The sequence below is a fragment of the Alnus glutinosa genome, chromosome 2 (genome assembly GCF_958979055.1).
Source record: "Alnus glutinosa chromosome 2, dhAlnGlut1.1, whole genome shotgun sequence".
In the NCBI taxonomy this organism is placed as follows: Eukaryota; Viridiplantae; Streptophyta; class Magnoliopsida; order Fagales; family Betulaceae; genus Alnus; species Alnus glutinosa.
The window spans coordinates 10,639,117-10,659,048 of NC_084887.1; the positions used below are offsets into that span (position 1 = coordinate 10,639,117).

Consider the following 19,932-nt stretch of genomic DNA (forward strand, 5'->3'; position numbering starts at 1 on the left):
TATAGAAGTGCAACACAACTTTTCATGAAGAGTTTTATTATTTCTATATAACATATAACTTTTCATGAAGAGTTATATTGCTTCTCCACCCCCCTCTCAAAAAAAAAAAAAAAAAATTTAATTTTACCTATAATTTTTTCTTTTAAAAAAAAAATTTTGACCTCTCATTTTTTTTTTTTTCCAATTTGGGCCCCCCAAGTTGGGGAGGCTGACTCTGCCCCTAGGTGGGGGGATGACCACACTAAATATGGTGTGATCACCCCTACATCTACAATAAAGAGAGAGATATGTCAATTTCGTGGCTAAAGATCTCTATCATCATTGTTGTGGCTAAAGAGGGTGGCCGAACCCAGATTTTTCGGTTTTTTGTTTTGTTAATTTTTAGTTTTAGTTTTCTTTTTTCAAATTTTCTAAGGGTATTATTGTTATAGGTGGACATTTGAAAACTTTTTGGTATTGTCTGTTGAAAGTTTGAAAAGAGATTGTTAAATGAGTTGTAGTTTGATGAAATACGTGAAAAAAAAAAAAAAAAAAGAAAAAAGAAAAAAAAAAAAAGAAAGAAAAGAAAAGAAAAAAAAAAAAAAAAAAAAAAAAAAGGAGTAAAGGCTTTGCGTTTTGGGGGGAATGGTAGAAAACTGCAAAGATACGACACCGCTTGCATGGAAATAAATCAGGCACAACTGATGCGGCGTCGTTTCGAGGTAAGACAGAACTCGAGACAAGAAGATCGGAAGTCGGAAGAGAGCCAAAACGGTTCAGGTTTGGTGGGGGAAAGTCGATAGCACGGCGTCGTTGTCCTTCTTTTAGATTCACGTTCCGAGTTCTGCGAACTGGACCTCAAAATCCCAAACAAACCAGGTGCACCGAAACCCTAATCCCTCTCTCTCTATCTTCCAATTTCCTATAGTTTTCTCTATTAACAACTCGGACTTGAAATTTTTAGGCATATAGTTTTATGAACTCAGACTGTGTGAGAGTGTGTGTTTCCTCAGCGCCAATAATCAGGAAACCGATTGAGTGGAAGTTTTGTATATTTTCTTTTTTCCATTTTAATCCAAATTTCTTTGGTATTTTTAGTTTGTATAAGGCTGGTATATAGAGATGTTTCTGCTTGTTACTCAATATACAATATACTTGGATAGCATGAAAGGACAACTCTCTTCCAGGATAGTGCTGGACTTGAATGTGCCAATTTTGTTGTTTTTTTACCCACTTGGTTAATGCAATTAAAAGATTATAATTTTTCTGAGAAGAATTTCCATCATTATAGTTATCCTTATTAAACCTAGCAGTTTTGATTACTTCATCTACCTAGTTGGGTTGTATTACTTTTATGCCAAACCCAATCTGACTCATGTCAAATCTTATTGTTTTCTATAAGATTCGGAAGGCTGCATCTACTTCTCTTTTTCAAGAAAGGAAGTTTAGTTCGTAGTAGCTAGCAGTTTGTACTATATGTACTGTTTGTGATTCTTAGGTTTCTATGTTGCAGGGGGAGAGTTAAAATTTGAAAAACAGTGTGCTAGAAAGTCTTAGTGGTTTCATCTGTAATGGATGTAAAAGCTCTGGCTAAGTCAAAGAGGGCTCATACTCAACACCATAGCAAAAAGCCGCACGTCCCTCATACAAATCAAAAACCAAAAGCCCCGTCTGATGGGAGTAACGTTGCTCGAAGTGCAAAGAAGCCATTGGAGAAGCCATTGGGAAAGCCATTGGGAAAGCAAGTTACAGAGAAAAGCCATCGGTCTCAGGGTGTGTCTAAACTCCCCTCGAATTGGGACCGCTATGAGGAAGAATTTGAAGATCCGTCAGGCAGTGGCTCAGGTCAACCTTCTGATGTTATTTTGCCCAAGAGTAAAGGAGCAGACTATCGTCACCTGATTGCTGAGGCTCAGTCTCAGTCTCAGTCAAGTTTATATTTGGATGGTTTTCCTTCTTTGGATGATGTTATGCCTGGTGTGTCCTTGCTTCTTTGTCATTATTGGGTCTAACTTTTTATATTGTTTAAATAACTTTAGCTGTTTATGTAATTTTTTGATAGATAAGCACACACATTTTATAAAAAGCATAAGGTGCCCCCAAAGTACACTAGAAGTATACACAAGGTCACCAAACAGAAGAAAGAAAAAAGAACAAAGAAGCAAGAACTAAAAAATAACCCAAGATCAACAAAACAACCCAAGAAAACAAAGAACCCAACAACCCAAAGAAACAAAATCCCACAACACTACTTCCTTGTGCCTTTGCTGTGGCTGGACCCGTCATAATTAACTGAACACTTTAAGTTATTCAGTTCCCTCTGGCCTTTCAGCTTGGAAGCGGAACCCACCTTCGAAAGAAGGGGGGGAGGGACCCGAGACATCCCATCCAAAACCTAGGTGAGAAACCAAGAACCTGACAGAATATAGCAACAGCTGCATCGTCCCCCTCCTTCTGAGCTTGGGGAAAGACTTCATCACTTGTCCAGTGTATTGGTGGACTTGTACTGAACTGTTTACATAACTTGTACATATAGCATTATTGTCCAACTAAAAATGTTTTCATCTTTTTCATTTCTTGTAGTTTGTATTTCAAACAGATAGTTCTTTGGAAATGAGCACCTATTGTTGACGAAAGACTTTTCTTTATCTTTTCATGATGCTGTGACTAATATCTAATGAGTTACCCTCAAAAAAAGTATCGCATGATTAACGTTAACCATTTTTCATGATGATTTTCAATATTTTTTTTAGAATTTCTCTGTTGTAATTTTCTTTTGTACATATCCCATTTTAGAAGTCAATGTGTCCTTTGTCAAGGACATACATTTTACTACTCATGGCATGTAAGATTTGGACGGCCGGTCGCTCTCGAAATACTGTTGTGTGGAAGATGGTTACTTCTTGCCTTTTGTGGTGCTTGTGGAGGGAGCGAAATGATAGAAACTTCAAGGACCAAGAAAGGACAATTGAGGAGCTCAAAATCATTTTCTTCTATTCTCTTGGACTGTTGCGTTCCTAGCTTCCTTAGTGATTAGCTTTAATGATTTATTTGTTCTATTTTCTTCTCCTTCTTAGACGATTCTCTTGTATACTCTGTGTATTTGCTTGCGCTTTGCATTTTTTAATGATATTACTCTTATAAAAAAAAAGATTTGGATTATCTATAAGATGTTAATTGATAATAATATGGCCTGGTTGCAAGACCATTTCCTTCCTGGTTATTATGTTTGAAACCAACCTATGAAACTGAAAGCATCCATGACCTTGTTACCAGTTCTCTTGGATAATTAAACTTTCCTTGAAAAAGGAAATTGAAAAAATTAAGTTGCTATAATTACTTTGCCAGTGGCTTTCACTGGCATTGTTTATTAAATAGATGTTGTTAAGGTTTCAAATTTAAGTGCTTGATATAAAATTATTCATGGCTAATTTGACAGGAGAATTCAACCAGGGACTAGGCCCTATGCTGTCGGTTAGGGGAGAAGGCATTCTTTCGTGGATTGGAGATAATAATTTTGTTGTGGAAGACAAGATAGCTGCAACTCATGAGGTAGTTCACTATATATATATATATATATATATATTGTTATCTACTCTGTAAACCAGAGTTAGATTTCAAAAAACGGACAGAAAAGGAAAACTTGAGCAGTTAATTCTTAAATGGGCATAACCTAGTATCACAATTTAAGCATCTCTCAGATACATTTTTCATGCTTGGTATAGTGGAGCTTTATGAGTTCTTTGCTTTTCAGTTTCTTTGTCAATGCTATGAGTAGGCTCCTCTCGTTTTTGTTGCTGTTCTTGACTTGGAATTAACCTAGCCTTGCTCCTTCCACAAGCTTGTTCCCCATCTTAGTAATTGAAATGTTCCCCATCTCTCTCTCTCTCTCTCTCTAGGCTCCTCTCGTTTTTGTTGCTGTTCTTGACTTGGAATTAACCTAGCCTTGCTCCTTCCACAAGCTTGTTCCCCATCTTAGTAATTGAAATGTTCCCCATCTCTCTCTCTCTCTCTCTCTCTCTCTCTCGTTTTTGTTGCTGTTCTTTACTTGGAATTAACCTAGCCTTGCTCCTTCCACAAGCTTGTTCCCCATCTTAGTAATTGAAATAACTTCCTTACGCTAACCTGATTGTCAAGAGCACACGTGCATTCCTAACACACACACACACACACACAGGAATGTACGTTTGTTTGTACATTTGTTAACAGTCATATATTAAGCTGAATCCAATTGTTTTGTGGGAAAGAGGAAAAACATTTTACCCGCCAATCAAAAGAAAGGAAACGTTAAACATTACTCTTATATTGCTGTTTATGCTCCCCATTTTAGAAAACAACTTATATCATTGTTATATATTGGTTATGCAATACATCAAGCCACGAGGTAATGAGCTATATATTGAGTGGGAGAGAGTAGTTGATTTAGGGAGTTGAGAATTGTTCCGGGAATTTGAAGTAAGCATCAGAATTTCTTGTATAATGGAACCTTCCCGGCTACATCTATTCTGAAATTTGGATATGGATGAAAAGACGTAACTGAAAGGTTTTGAACTTGAATAATTTCATTGATGTTCAGAACAATATATATAGAGGATTAGACTACATGTAATCCGATCTAAGTTTGAAATTCAAAAGTGTATAACAGAAAATATAATTCAAAAATACAGAATATCCTATCTATAAGTTATCCGTTAGTTAGAGATTGTTTGAATGAGTCTTCAAATGAATCTGGATGTGTTGATGAATCTGGACTTGAAGTTGATGCTGCACGTGTATGAGATGAGGTGGCAGATATATCATTTACAGCCCCCCGCAAGCTGATGGGAGACGGAACAAACCATAAGCTTGTCACGTAGTAGCTGAAATCGTGCCGAACTGAGGCCCTTAGTAAAAATGTCGGCAAGTTGGTCGTGTGTGCTAATGTATTTGATGGAGATATCACCATTAAGCACCTTCTTACGAATGAAGTGATAGTCGATTTCGATGTGCTTGGTCCTAGCATGATAAACTGGGTTAGAAGCAAGGGCAAGGGCCCCAATGTTGTCACACCAAAGACGAGGAGTAGAAAACAATGGAATACCAAGATCCTTAAAGAGCATTCTCAACCAAAATAGATCAGCGGTGGCAAGAGCCATGGTATGGTACTCAGCTTTTGTACTAGAACGTGCAACCACTGATTGTTTCTTGGCTGTCCAAGAAATGAGAGAAGAGCCCAAAACAATTCCAATACCTGTTGTAGAATGTCGATCATCAGGATTACCTGCCCAGTCCGAGTCATCGAAAGCTTGAAGTGTTAAAGGGCCTTTGGTGTACCATAAGCCATAATCAATAGTACCTTTGAGATAACGAAGGACCCGTTTTGCCGCTGTCCAATGTAGAGTAGAAGGATGATGCATGTGTTGGCATAATTGGTTGACAGAAAAGGCAATATTTGGACGTGTCAAGGTACAATATTGTAAAGCTCCCACGGTTTGACAGTAGGTAGTAATGTCGGTAGGAGATAACGGGTCACCATCAGCATTGGACAATTTTGAACCAGCAAGACATGGAGAAGAATACGGCTTTGCACCCAACATTTTGGACCTGGTCAGGAGATTAGAAATATACTTTGATTGTCTGAGATGGAATCCTTGAGAGGATCGGACAGCTTGGATGCCTAAGAAGAAGTGCAAGTTTCCGAGATCCTTAAGCTTAAAAACCTGTTGAAGTTGATGAATAACAGAAGCAATATGGGATGAAGATGTGCCAGTAATTAGAATATCATCCATATATATCAATAAATAGAGATGCACATTTCCATGATGTAACATAAACAATGAGCTGTCAACAGAAGAGGAGACAAATCCAAGCTCCAGCAATGTTTGAGAAAGGCGTGTAAAACAAGCACGTGGTGCTTGTTTAAGGTCATACAAAGACTTGTGTAACCTGCAAACATGAGATGGAAATTCAGGATCAATGAATCCTCTAGGTTGTTTCATTACACTTCTTCAAGCAAGTGTCGGTGGAGGAAAGCATTGGAGACGTCAAGTTGATGGATATTCCAATTAAACTGGACAACAAGAGCTAAAAGAACCCGGATTGTGGAAGGCTTCACCATTGGGCTAAAAGTCTCTGTAAAATCTACTCCACTCTCTTGATCAAAACCCTTTGCTACCAACCTAGCTTTATAACGTTCAAGAGATCCATCTTGCTTCTGTTTGATCTTGTAAACCCATTTATTCCTGATAATATTGTGGGTAGAAGGCCGAGGACATAAGGACCAGGTCTGGTTTGCAATGAGGGCATCAAATTCATCACCCATTGCAGCTCTCCATTCAGGTGACTTGGCTGCTTTGGAGTAGCATGTAGGTTCTGGTGGAAGAGAAACACTGGCAAGAGCACATAGAGGGTGCTTGGTGGAATAGAAGGAAGTGAAATTAGGGAAGGAGCGAGTCCTTAAGTTACCTGTTTTGGAGCGGGTGAGCATGGGATGGGTAGAAACAGGAACTAAAGAGGTCTCGGGTGGGGGTGAAGGAGTAGGTGATGCATTATGATGTGAAGAAGCCTGTGGAGAAGAAGCTGAAAAATTAGGAGAAGAAACCTGTATATCAGGAGATAAGTCAAGGGATGATGCAGAGAGTGAAGTATCACTCGGCATAGGACAAGGTGTGTTGGGTAGTGCAATAGAGTTGGCTGCGGGAACTTGCTGTAACTGGATAGAAGAAGAAGATGAAATGATAGAAAAATCTGGAAAGGAAACATGAATGACTGAACTTGTAGTGGCAGGAGTGAGGACACCTTCATTTGCTGGAAATCGGGATTCGTCAAAAACCACATGCCTTGACACATACACCTTGCGAGATATAGGATCTAGATAGCGATACCCATGTTGATTAGTGCTATAACCCAAGAAAATGCAATGTTTACTCAACATTAATTTATGAGTAGAGTAGGGACGTAAAAGAGGAAAACACGAGCACCCAAAGGAATGAAACAGAGAGTAATCCGGCTCTTTGTTGAAGAGTTTGAAGTAGGGTGATACATTGTCAATTGTGGAAGAAGGAAGACGATTAATTATAAAAACGGATGTAGCAAAAACATCAACCCAAAAGAGAGAAGAGAGATGAGATTGGGCAAGTAAAGACAAACCCATTTCCATAATATGGTGGTGTTTACGCTCAGCCACACCATTTTGTTGTGGTGTGTGAGGACAAGAAATTCGATGAAGGATGCCATGATGGATTAAAAAGTTCTTAAATTGAGTGGACATATATTCACCACCACCATCACATTGAAATTGTTTAATAGAAGTAGAAAATTGATTTTCCACGAGATTTAAATTGCACAAAAACAGAAAACACATCAGATTTATGATGGATGGGATACAACCAAGTGAATATGGAAAAGTCATCAATAAAAAGAACATAATAACAACAACCACCTAAAGACTTAGTAGAACAAGACCAAACATCCGAATGGATGAGATCTAAGGGACACATAGAGACACGAGGAGAAGATTGAAATGGAAGTTGCTTGCTTTTGTCGAGTTGACAAGGTTCGCAAATACCATTCAATTGTTTGACGCCACTGATCGGAAGAGAAAACTGCTGCAGAACTTGAGAAACAATTGGCTGGGAAGCATGACCAAGGCGGGAATACCACACAACTGCAGAAGTCTTGACACCTAAGAGAGCAGTCAAGGCATGCTTGTTATTGACAGAAAACGATTTCAGCTGAATCGGTTTGAGACCACCCTCACTCCGACCTTCTAGGAGGGTTAGACCCGTGCGGTTGTCCTTAACAAAATATTGAGAACCAGTGAGAATAAAGAAGCAATTATTGTCAAGACAAAATTGATTGATTGAGAGCAGGTTAGCATAAGCTTGGGAACAGTGTAATACTTTAGAGAGATGAAATGAGGATTTGATTAGTGTGAAAAACCATAGAACTCCCACTGCTACATCCTTAGAACCTAAATACGGCTGCTGTAAGGATAGATTCTCCAGGTTGGCAGTGATATGCTGATTGGCAGCACTGTCAGCATACCAAGGTTCATTTGTAGGAGCTGAATTGGAGTCAGCAACCATAGCAGATAGCTGGGCAGGAGGATGACGCCCTTGGAAGGCATGATCCATCCTATGGAAGCAGTCCAACGGCTGATGAGAGAATTTTCCACAAATTTGACATGCTGGTCTGGTCGGAGCAGGATAGGAGGAAGCTGCTGGGTGAAATTTGGGTGAAGAGGCAGCAGGTTTGGGACCACTACAACGTTTTCCAGAAGGCTTGGACTTACGGTGTTGAGGATGAGTGTTCGACTTTGAGGAGAACATGGCAAAATGGTGAGAATCAGCTGTGGTGGCAGCATTTTGGCTTTCCAGCAGGAGCTCATAAGAGAACAATTCATCCTGAAATTCACTGAACGTTAGTGACTTGTAGCGAGAAGCAACAGAAAGAGAGGTAACAACCGGGTTGAAGGATGGATGAAGTCCTCCAACCACGTAACCGATGAGTGCATCATCAGTTACTGGTTGTCCAACAGTGGCCAGTTGGGCAGAAAATTGTTTGGCAGTTTCAAGGTAATCTGTGCAAGACTTGGAACCTTGATGCAGACTTTGAAGTTGGTGCTGAAGATGAGAGATCCGGGTCTTCGAATGAGAAGCAAACCGGCTGGAAAGTGAATCCCAGACTTCCTTAGCACTGGTAACACCAAAAGTGGTAGACTTCACTTTCTTCGAGAGAGAGGCATTAAGCCAAGAAAGAACAAATTGATCTTTCTTAGTCCAAAGTAGAAAATTTGGACTGAGGGTAGCAGTAGCTTGCCCTTGAGCATCCAGAACGTACTTGGGAGGGCACGGCTCAGAACCATCCACGAAACCCATCAAGTCGTTTGTCTTCAAAATAGGAATCACTTGGTTGGACCATGTGATGTAGTTGGGTCCTTCCAATTTGAAGGTCATCAATTGGCCAATGTTAGGTAGAAATAATGTGGCAGGGATTGAAAAGTAGCGTGAGCAATTAAAGCTCTGATACCATGAAAGGTTTTGAACTTGAATAATTTCATTGATGTTCAGAACAGTACATATAGAGGATTAGACTACATATAATCCTATCTAAGTTTGAAATTCAAAAGTGTATAACAAAAAATATAATTCAAAAATACAGAATATCCTATCTCTAAGTTATCCGTTAGTTCGAGATTGTTTGAATGAGTCTTCAAATGAATCTGGATGTGTTGATGAATCTAGACATGAAGTTGATGCTGCACGTGTATGAGATGAGGTGGCAGATATATCATTTACAGTAACGACCCCTCTCTAGTATGTTATTTACTAAGCTACACAATCGAATTTGTCATGTTCAGATGAATTTTTTTTTGATAACCAGGGTATCCGGGGCTTCGCCCTGATCAGATCCCCGGGATACCGTGTAAATTGCCTGCTCTAGACAAGTTGGGTAAAGCTCAAGCTTTCGCCAGTGGGCATGACCTCAAGGAATTGTTTGCACGCAAGAGGGGGTTGAACCTTAGACCTGATGCTTCATGAGGTCCTAGTGGCATGACCTCAAGGAATTGTTTGCACGCAAGGGGGGGTTAAACCTTAGACCTGATGCTTCATGAGGCACTAGGGCCAAATGACTTAACACTCGAGCCAACCCCTTGCGGTTAATTCATCTGAATAGATAAATTATTCCTATCCTAATTTCTTTTCTTTACTCTAGGTAGGTTTCAACGTTGTAAATCAGTATAACCAATGTTGTGTGGACACTTTTAAAGATGTGCAAGAGATGATAGGACACGACACAACATGCTATGGGTGGGGGGTGGCATATTTCTCCTGCATGCTTTCCATTGTGCTTCTGTTTGTAAGAAATTCCTGGTTCACTAAGTCCCAAGAGTACTTTTAATTTGTTCCTTCTCTCTACCAAATTGAACGGTTATTCTTATATGTAGACACTTGGTGTATAAAGTCTATAGCATGTAAAAGTTTTTTCTAAAATTAGGAATCTACACTTGAACAATCACATAGATTAGAAAAATACAAATGAAGAATGGCATATTCTTGCATATAAATATAATAGGCACCAAAGCCAGTTTGTGCTTCGCTGTTCCATGTTAAGCCATGCTCTTGTTCCTTTCATTGTTTCATTGTTCCCAAGAGTACCTTTAGCTGTTTCTTGACATTAGTTGGGTTGCCTGTATGTTATCTTCCAACCTTTGTCTTCTTTCCGACCTGGTTGATTTTAATGTACAGGCATCATTTCTCTCCCTGAGTTTGCATGCTCTTGCTGAGAAACTTGCAAATATAGACTTATCACAGAGGCTCTTCATCGAAGCAGATCTATTACCATCAGAGCTGGTATGTTTAATTTCCCATTGTGATGTTGAAAATCATCTTGTGACTGTCTGTAAGCAAGTTTAATTTTTTTAATGCCTTAAGGTAAAGATGTGAATATAAGCATTGGGGTACATAGCACATTGCCCTTCTCATGTTGAATTCCAAATACTATTTGCAGCTGCTCTATTAATTCTTATTTCTGTTTTAGGAGGGTCAATTTTTAATTTTGTTTTTCTATTACATAAGAGTGCATAGAAGGGAAGAGATTTCTCTCACTCGTCGAGGCATGACTCACGCTAAGCCGAACAATCCTAAAATAGAGTTTCATGAAGCACTAGCTAACTCGCAATGGAGTAAAAGATGGTCGACGGTTTCTTCACTCTTCTTACACAAACAACACCAATCAATCACAATGATACGTCGCTTCTGTAACTTATCGAACGAGAGGATCTTACCTAAAGTGGTCATCTAAGCCAAAAAAAGCCACTCTCATAGGGGCCGTACTTCGTCAAATACACCTCCAAGGGAAAGGGGTGCTATTGGAAGAAGTGATATAATAAAGCTTGTCTGCGCCATCTTGTCTCAAACTAATGGAGTACAACTGATCTAAGGATAAAGTAAAGAATTCAAACTCCCAATCATGCATTACTCTAACAAAATAACGTTTTACTGAGGAGGGCCATTGGAGAAATTGAAGATTATCTGCCACGGAAGCATCCCTAAGGCAAGCAATGCTAAATAACTCTGGAAACACTCCCTTAAGGGGTAGTATCCCATACCAAACATCATGCCAAAAACTAACCTTGGAGCTGTCCCCCACCTCGAATCTAGTAAAACTGTAAAACTCCTCCCAACCCCGCTGAAAAAACCTATGGGAGTGTTGTTCACCAACACCGAGAAACACACCAAAATACAATGAGCTATCGAAGAGCACTAGTTCCTCCTAAAACCACTCATTCTCATCATGTACACCAAAAAATCCCAGTTACCATGATCATAAGTTTTTTTTTTTAAAATCCATTTTGCAGATAATTCCCGATTCACCAAATCTTATTCTTCTATCAAGCCATTCAATGGGAATAAGAGCAGGATCTAAGATCTTCCTACCGCAGACAACAAACCCCCACTCACTGCAGCAGAAATCATCCTACCCAATGCTTCCATTACAATGACAAATAGCAAAGGAGACAGAGGGTCCCCCTTGTCTCAGGCCACGAGAGCTATTGAAAAAATTAGTGGGAGTGCTGTTTCACTAACACCGAGAAACACACCAAAATACAATGAGCTATCCAAGAGTACCATTTTCTCCCAAAACCACTCATTCTCACCATGTACAACAGAAAATCCCAATTAACATGATCATAAGCTTTTTCTAATTCCATTTTGCAGATAACACCCGATTCACCAAATCTTATTCTGCTATCAAGCCATTCACTGGCAATAAGAGCAGGATCTAAGATCTACCTACCCCAGATGAATGCATTCTGTGAAGTAGAAATAATCTTCTTCAACACTGTCTTAAGCCTGTTTGTTAGAATCTTAGCAATAATATTGTAAATGCCACTCACTATACTAATCTAGTGAAAGTCCTTGGGATCAACAGCCCCTGGAATCTTTGGAATGAGGGTGATGAATGTTGCGTTTAGGCTTCTCTCAAACTTACCTCTAGCATGGAAGTCGCAAAGAACCTACATGATGTCCTCTTTTAAAACAACCTAGCAAGCTTAGAAGAACGCCACAAAGTAATCATCAGGGCCTAACACCTTGTCACCATTCATAGCTTTCACTACCTCCAACACCTCCCTTTCCACAAACTCTCTCTCCAACCAACTAGCCTCAGCCTCATTAATAGAATCAAATGAATGACTGTCCAACAAAGGTTTCCAACATAATTGCTCGATGTATAACTTTTTATAAAACTGGTTAATATGCTCGTTGATCTCCAATTGATTGGTAGAAGTTGTACCATCAATCAACAAGGAGTCAGTGGAGTTCTTCCTTCTGTTGGTATTGGCCATTTTGTGAAAACACTTCTTGCACTTGTCACCCTCCTTTAACCACAAGACCCTAGATTTCTGCCTCCAACTCACCTTCTCCATGAGAGTGGATCTTTCTAACTCACTGACAACTTCTGCATTCCTCATTCTCTCCTTAACACCTAAGTCCCTCTCTTCTTTAGTGATGTCAAAAATAAGTAGCTCTTCCATAAGGGTTTTCTTCTTCCTCTCTACATTGTCAAACACCTCTCCACTCCATCTTTTCAAATCAACTTTCAAAGCTTTAACTTGCCCGCTAAAATGAAGCTCGGGGAGCCTTGGAAATGATAAGAGGCCCACCACTGTTTCACCCTATCCACAAAACGTACAGACTTTAGCTACATGTTTTCAAATTTGAAGGACCTATTACCCCTTAGAAAGTCACAACTACTATGGAGAATCGGGAAATGATCTGAGCAAAGTCTAAGAAGCCTCCTTTGGGACACACTAGGAAACTGGGCTTTCCACGCTAGAGAGACAAGGACTCTATCAATTCTGGACTAAGAGGGTGAGTCCTGATTATTCGACCAAGTAAAAGTTCCTCCAACAAGAGGGAGGTCCATCAAGCCCTGATAAAAAATGAAGTCAAAGAAATCCACCATAGTTGGGCATGAACGAGCTTCTCTCGATCTCTCGCTAGGAATCGGGTTAGATTGAAATCTCTCCCAATGCACCAAGGCACATTCACCAGCTGAGCATGCCAGCCAACTCATCCTCGAGGAGCCTTCTATCCGTATTAGAATTAGGTCCATGGACACCCGCAAAAGGTCACGTTTCTATAAGTGACACCAAGGTGAATTCTCCCACACATTCGTTGATCTTATCCACCACCCTCCTATCCCACGTAATTGAAACACCACCTGAGGCCCTTTTGGAATCCAAACAACACCATTCCAACTGTCTTAACTCCCTACTGCCTTTTTTCCTTGGTTTAGAACCGGATGCCGAAACCTTCTGAGTACAGCTAGTTTCAATAGCTGTTAGAATTGCCATAAATTGCAACTCAAAACCCACACACGAGACCCCCTCAACCTGATGAATCTCTTTCGCTATTTGCACCACCCAATCTGAATACTCTAAAACAGAGTAGCTAGAATTACCCAACGCCACACAGCAAGAGGCCCCCCCGCCCCCAGCCTCAACATCTGTAGGAAGGCAGCCCCCAGACCCTAAGTCATACTTACCTGTAAATAGCCTGTCAAACCAATAACTAGGTTGAGGTTCAGGCAAACCAACACCCAAAGGCCCTGATTTGTTGACAACAATGCCCAGGCAACCAGAAGCCTCCACGCCACCACCAGGATCCTCGAGACTGCCCACGACACCGCTATAAGCCTCCACACCACAGGGATTGCAACATCTATCAACCAGCAAAGACACCAAAGGTTGAGCAAGTGGTTGTGGAAGCACTGCCATGCGTGCTGCCTTCAATACATTACCGTCGGCAACATCTGAGAGACCCCGAAGGATCCATGGCATCTCCGGCAAGGTCTGCGGACCTTGGCTTACTCCCTTCCACCCGACATGGCAACCACAGAGCCTCACTAGAAGGATCAATGACTGACCCAAGAACAAACTCGACTACGCTGGCACAAGCCTCCCTCGGCGGCTGTGGGGGACCATCAGCCCGTGTGACCCCCGAGCCCAAAGGGGCCTTCCCCTTAATGTCTCGGGTTGCTTGAAGCACTGATGGAGGGTGTTTAATCAAAATTGACTTGGGCTTGGACTGGCTAGCACTGGGCTTCAGCTCAGCGCTGGGTTTCGAAGGCCCAGCTTTGGGCTGGGGCTCAATATCCATATATCTAGTTTTAAAACCCTGATTGCCTAGGCCCTGGCCCAGATCCAGCCAAGCTAAGCAGCAGCCTACGTCTAGATTAATCCGCTGCAATGTCTCTCTAAGGGTGCTGAAATCGAAACTTTCATACGTCTAGATTAATCCGCTGCAATGTCTCTCTAAGGGTGCTGAAATCGAAACTTTCACCAAAACATCTACCCATTCTTGGGCAGGCACCACCAGCATAGAAGCTGGGATTTCCCCAACGCACCTCCAAACGGCAGCCCCCACGTCAGCTTTTGTACCATCGGTTCAAGCAAATTGGCCTTCTCGGAATCACTCTTCAAACAGGAGGAGCCTGCTGGAGACTTCAAGACCTCTGGATATGGCCTCTTGAAGTCTCCAAAACGTTGCCGTTCCCAACTCACGCAACAATGCCTCTACGGTTGCTAGTAACCAGCGACTGTCTGCCTAGCCCAAAAAAATATAACGAACAATACCCCTCCTACTTTGCGAATTCAAACCACGAATAACTACCCTCCACCTTCATCTCAAACATTTTTGATTCAATTGAGCAACACCTTAACAACCTCATAACTCTAAACCATTCTTGAATTTAATACAAGGCATGGGGGAGAGAGAGAGAGAGAGAGAGAGAGAGAGTAATTTAAGCAATTGGAATCACGTTAAGGTAGGATTGTATGACTTGAAGAAGTTGTGTACTTCACTGGTTCCAATATTTCCAAATGAACTCCTCTTGAAGGTATCTTAAATTGTCTTTTGTGTGCTTCCCTCTGCTGTTTCAAGGAGATATGTTGTATTTAGGTTGCATTGTCCATTGTGCTGGCCAAATTAGCAAGATATTGGATGCATTTAAGGATTTTTTAGGCCCAATGTAAGAAATCCAGGAATAATACCCTTTGCTTGTAATGTGAAATTACTTACTTCGATGCTCTTTTATCTGTTCATTAAGGCTCTGTTGGTAGCTGAAGGATCTTCATAATGATTAGTAAAAGAAAAAAGAGGATAATTAGAGGGGAAAGAATCTTGTTGTTTCAACTCTTGTGAGCGACCTTTAGGTTAGGCCGGGGCAAATAGGACTCTGAATCCGAAAACAATCTAACATACATATTAGTATGCAGTATAATTTTTGCTTAACCTTTCACTGGAAACAAGCTTGAAACCAACCTAGTTCCAGCTTATGTTTCAAGTTCCAAGCCAACCTGAAGCCAATTTAACATTTAGGGGAAACTTCACAAAATGGTACCCAACTGTAGCTCTTTTTCACTTAAGGGTACTAATGTAGCAAAACATTCAATCGAGTGTATGAATTTATCAAAACCGTTCAATGTAGGGTATTCCGTCACCCTCTGTTCTAAATCGATGACGGAACCCAAAACATGTGCGTTTCACGTGATTTACTTAAGCATTTCTTCCCTTTATGCCCCTCAGAGCTCTCAAAAAAACTAAAAACAAAAACCATGCCACCTTCAAAATGCCCCGTTTAAATAAAAAATCACACTCTACGTTGTCATCGTCTTCTTCCCGCATTTTCTCTCTCCTCCTTTGTTTATGTACCTGACTCACAACGAAACCAGACCACAACATATATGAAAACTATCCTGTTTCTTGATTGCAAACTCAAATTGCTCCATCAGACACAACCAACAGCATGATCCATGGTCTTCCCTCTCATAAGCTCTTCCACAAGCCTTCTGTCTTCACGTTGAAGCAAAATACGCATGCAAGCCTAACTTTTTGTTCCTCTCTTCAGTCATCACGTGTCATGGTACTATATACGTACATAAGTAAATTTCTAATATTAGCAGTGTTCATCATGGCTTTCCCAGTTTGGTTCTAAAACACGGACGTGAAGGAAAAGGCCTCCAAGGAGAAGCTCCTCTGTTCACCTCTGTTTTCATGTTCTAAAACAGAGGTGAACAGAGCCATAAGGATTTCTTAACAAAACATGATTTCAACACAAGCTAAAAATCATCATCTTCTACACATTATTAAATATTAATACAAAGCTGCTGCTCTGTGGACTGCAAGCAGTGACATAAAATAATATTTTAGAAAAAATCAATGGACCACAACAAATCCGCATCCTCTGCTTCTCCACCCCCTGCACCTTCGCCCTCGCCCTCTACCGATCCCCCACCACCCGATTCTTCTCTCATGATCGCTAAAGAATACAATCACGCCCTCCACGATGGGGACTAAAACAAAGCCGTGGAACTAGTAGAGGCTGCCTTTTCCCAATGCGACGCCGACGACGTTCCTTCATGCTACGAGGCAGTAATCCAACAATGCGAGCGCGCGTGGGCGTTGCTGATCCGGAATCCCGCGGACCTTGCGACCTCTTCCATCCAGAAAGAGAAAGCGAGAACGCGACTGTCGGAGATTATAATGGGTTGTAAACAAAGTCTACAGAGGTGTGAGTATGGGGAGCTGCAAAGACTGTTCGAGTTGCGAAAGGAAAAAGGGAATGAGGGTGAGGCTATACAAAAGCATCTTTTTGATTTGTCTGTAGAAAAGCACCGTTTGGTTTTTGCTTTAAAAATGGCATTTATGATTTGGATATAGAAGATTACCGTTTGGCTGTAGAAGACCTTTTCCGCAATTATTTCCCACCAAAAGCTGATCAGCAAAACGAGAATACTAACATAACGTAAGTCCTTCATACTTGCTATTTGAAACTTTTTCTAGATGTGTGTGTAAATTTTCTGTTCCTTTCTAAGTGAAGTGAAACTGGCGTTCCTCTAAAAGAACTGAGCCGATGGATAGTAATAGCCGAATCTAGGCGGCTTGGCTATGACGAGGTTGAAAGACAGATTGCAGAAACTTTTGAGAATTGGAGGCAAAACAAGGAGAATGAGGCTAGAGAAAAGCACCTGAAGCTGAGTAGCGTAGATGCTGAGCAAAAAAAGAATGCCGGCGCTGGCCAAACTGGTATAGAGAATTTGACTGAGGAAGCTGACTAGCTAGCCTCTTTTATTTGTCATTTATTCTTTTATACTACTTAAAAAGTTTTTGCAGTGATGTAAGACTATCTTCTTATTAGTTTCTTAGTGATTTTTTAACAAGAAAAAGCATATCAGTAGATATATGTCAAACAATATAGAAATAAAATGCATGGAATTGAGGCAAAGAGCATTAATATGTGTACGTTGAGGAAATTTGTGCTGAAACAATTAATAATCAGAAAACTCAATGCTAATTTGGATAAAACAAAGTCAAAGGACGACGTCGACGTGATGGAGCAGGTCCAAGTTATTAGATGATTAACCTCTGTAGCAAAAGTTATTGAACGTTCTGGCACGGTCCACAAGCTCCTGCTCTGAGAGAGAGATTCCCTTCCCAAATGCCTGAGAGTATGCTGCCTTAAGAGCTCCAATGGTGCTGAATGTCCAACAAGATTCATAGTGGCCTTGATCTTTAACTGGGCTGACTATGCCGGTGGGCGAATCTGATGGGGCTGGAGTCCTTGAAGGTTGATGTCCTCTAATGCAAGTTAAGAGATTGAAGGTGGCATGGTTTTTGTTTTTAGTTTTTTTGAGAGCTCTGAGGGGCATAAAGGGAAGAAATGCTTAAGTAAATCACGTGAAACGCACATGTTTTGGGTTCCGTCATCGATTTAGAACGGAGGGTGACGGAATACCCTACATTGAACGGTTTTGATAAATTCATACACTCGATTGAATGTTTTGCTATATTAGTATCCTTAAATGAAAAAGCGCTATAGTTGGGTACCCTTTTGTGAAGTTTCCCCTAACATTTATGTTATCTAGAACAAAATTTCCAAGTCGTTCTCAAATCAACTTTAACTTCCAATTGTGGAACTTTACATTGGGACTTTGTTTCTTCAGTCTCATGCCCACGGATTTATTGTATCCATACTGTATGCTACTACATCTGACATGGTTTCTATGACAGTGCGCAGAGGGATTAAAGACAAGCAGATCTCAGGAATCTGAGCAGATAAAAACATGTAATAGTGAAGTCGCCACAACAATATCTGAAGAGTTTTCTGAGAAGGTTAGGATTGCAAATCAAAATACTGAGCGTACATCATATGGCTCTTGTGGCAGCAACGATGCAGATCGAACCTTGTCTAGCCAAGGGACAATTTCAGGGACTGCCGTAAATGTTGATCTGAGTGAAGCACCAGAGTCAACAGAAGAATCCAATTTGAATTCTGTTTTGGATCCACAAAAGAAAGTCTCTACATTTGAGGCAGCAGCTGCAGAAGAGGACTTGGATATGCTTCTAGACTCTTTTATTGAGACCGAGAAGGTCACTTATCCCTCTGGCATCAGGTCCAATAATGCCTTTCCTGTTTTCCAACAAGAAGCTTCGTTTTCAAAGCATGTCCCAGATTCATCTAAAACTTCGCCAGTTATTGCTGATCTTGATGATTCTCTTGATGACTTGCTTGAGGAAACATCCAATGTGATGAACCAAAATTGTTTATCGCAGTCCCTCGAAGGAAAGTCCAGCCTCGGTATTGTTCAATCTTCTTCCTCGCATACTGGGACCAAGTCCCAGGTGTTAGATGACTTTGATTCATGGTTAGATACAATTTGATTGTTTTTTGGGTTCAAAATGCATGTAGTTCTTGTATTAAATTTTTGTTCTCCCCTTACCTTCCAAGTAAAACTCTGTTGAGGGTTCTTTATGATGGTAAACAGCCACTATAGCTGCTGCACTTGTATGGTGGTTCACTGGTTCTGGTGGTGAAATTTTCAAACCCTGATATCCTTGGAAACAACATTACACCGTGTTATACAAGTTATTCTCTGATTAAAAGCATGAATTCAGGTAGTAAATTATTGTTCCTTGATAACAAATTAAGCAGCTTGGTTGATAATCAACGGAACTGTTCAAAGAAAAGCGTTGTTGATATCATACGTAGAGGAGTTGATGTGTTTTCAGACCCTATTCTGCTTTCTGTAAATATGATAAAAGATCCCAGTGTTGGTGGTCCAATTATCAAGCTTCCGAACCATTAAGCAGAGAACCCCGTGCATCCCAAAGAACATAAACGATGTTGGCAAGGTGGGTACCACGATTTGAGAGGAGCTCTCCAATGCTGACCTAATAAATTTCAACAAAGAGGTTGTTGTAGGGTAGCTATTCATGTGTTTGGATTCGAGTCATGTCGAGTTATAAGTACAAAATTAAATATTAATCATAATCCGACTCATTTATTTAAACGGATCAGATCCCTCAACTTTAATTTACCAATTTTTTGTTCGGTTCGTGTTAAAAATTACTAGACCTAAGTTGTGGTTAGTAAATATTTCAAGCTTTTTTTCTTTTTCTTTTTTAAAACATTTGACCCCGCTGGGCCTGTGCATACTCGTTCTTGGCTTGGATCCTTGTCCTTCACAATCTACCTCCAAACCAAATTACATATATCAAAAAAACAAGAATCTATTATCTTGTGGGTGGCTATTCAATTCTGGACCATAACAAAGTATTGGAAATTGTTACTTTATTCCAATGAAATCATCCCCCATGTAAAAAACTTGAAACCCATCCCGCGCACGTCCCAGTAAACGGGATATTGACGAACACAGTAATCTTAAAATCATGCAATTTCATTGAAAAATAAAAAGTGCCTCCATATGATGCAAAGAAGCATTTTTATTTTTATTTTTTTATACTGAAAATTATACCTTTAAGGCATAGTCACTTCGTACATCCACCGATGACCGGTAAAGTCGGGACTCACTCCCCTACCAAACTTTTCCACCCACGAGCCAACCCCTCGTAGTTTTTTTTTATAAACCCAACCCCTCGTAATTGATTAAGAAGCATACTTTTT

The 19,932-nt window shown here is 40.5% G+C and overlaps 1 protein-coding gene across 1 annotated transcript; it reads left to right on the forward strand.

Moving 5' to 3' along the window:
- Positions 1-664: 664 nt before the first annotated feature.
- Positions 665-18,873, forward strand: LOC133861019 (protein ECERIFERUM 16). Its single transcript, XM_062296713.1, has 5 exons — positions 665-858; positions 1,493-1,956; positions 3,419-3,531; positions 10,209-10,313; positions 18,039-18,873. Exons 2-5 carry the CDS (start codon positions 1,551-1,553, stop codon positions 18,687-18,689), a joined length of 1,275 nt encoding a protein of 424 aa, XP_062152697.1. The 5' UTR covers positions 665-858; positions 1,493-1,550; the 3' UTR covers positions 18,690-18,873.
- The last annotated feature ends 1,059 nt before the right edge of the window (positions 18,874-19,932 follow it).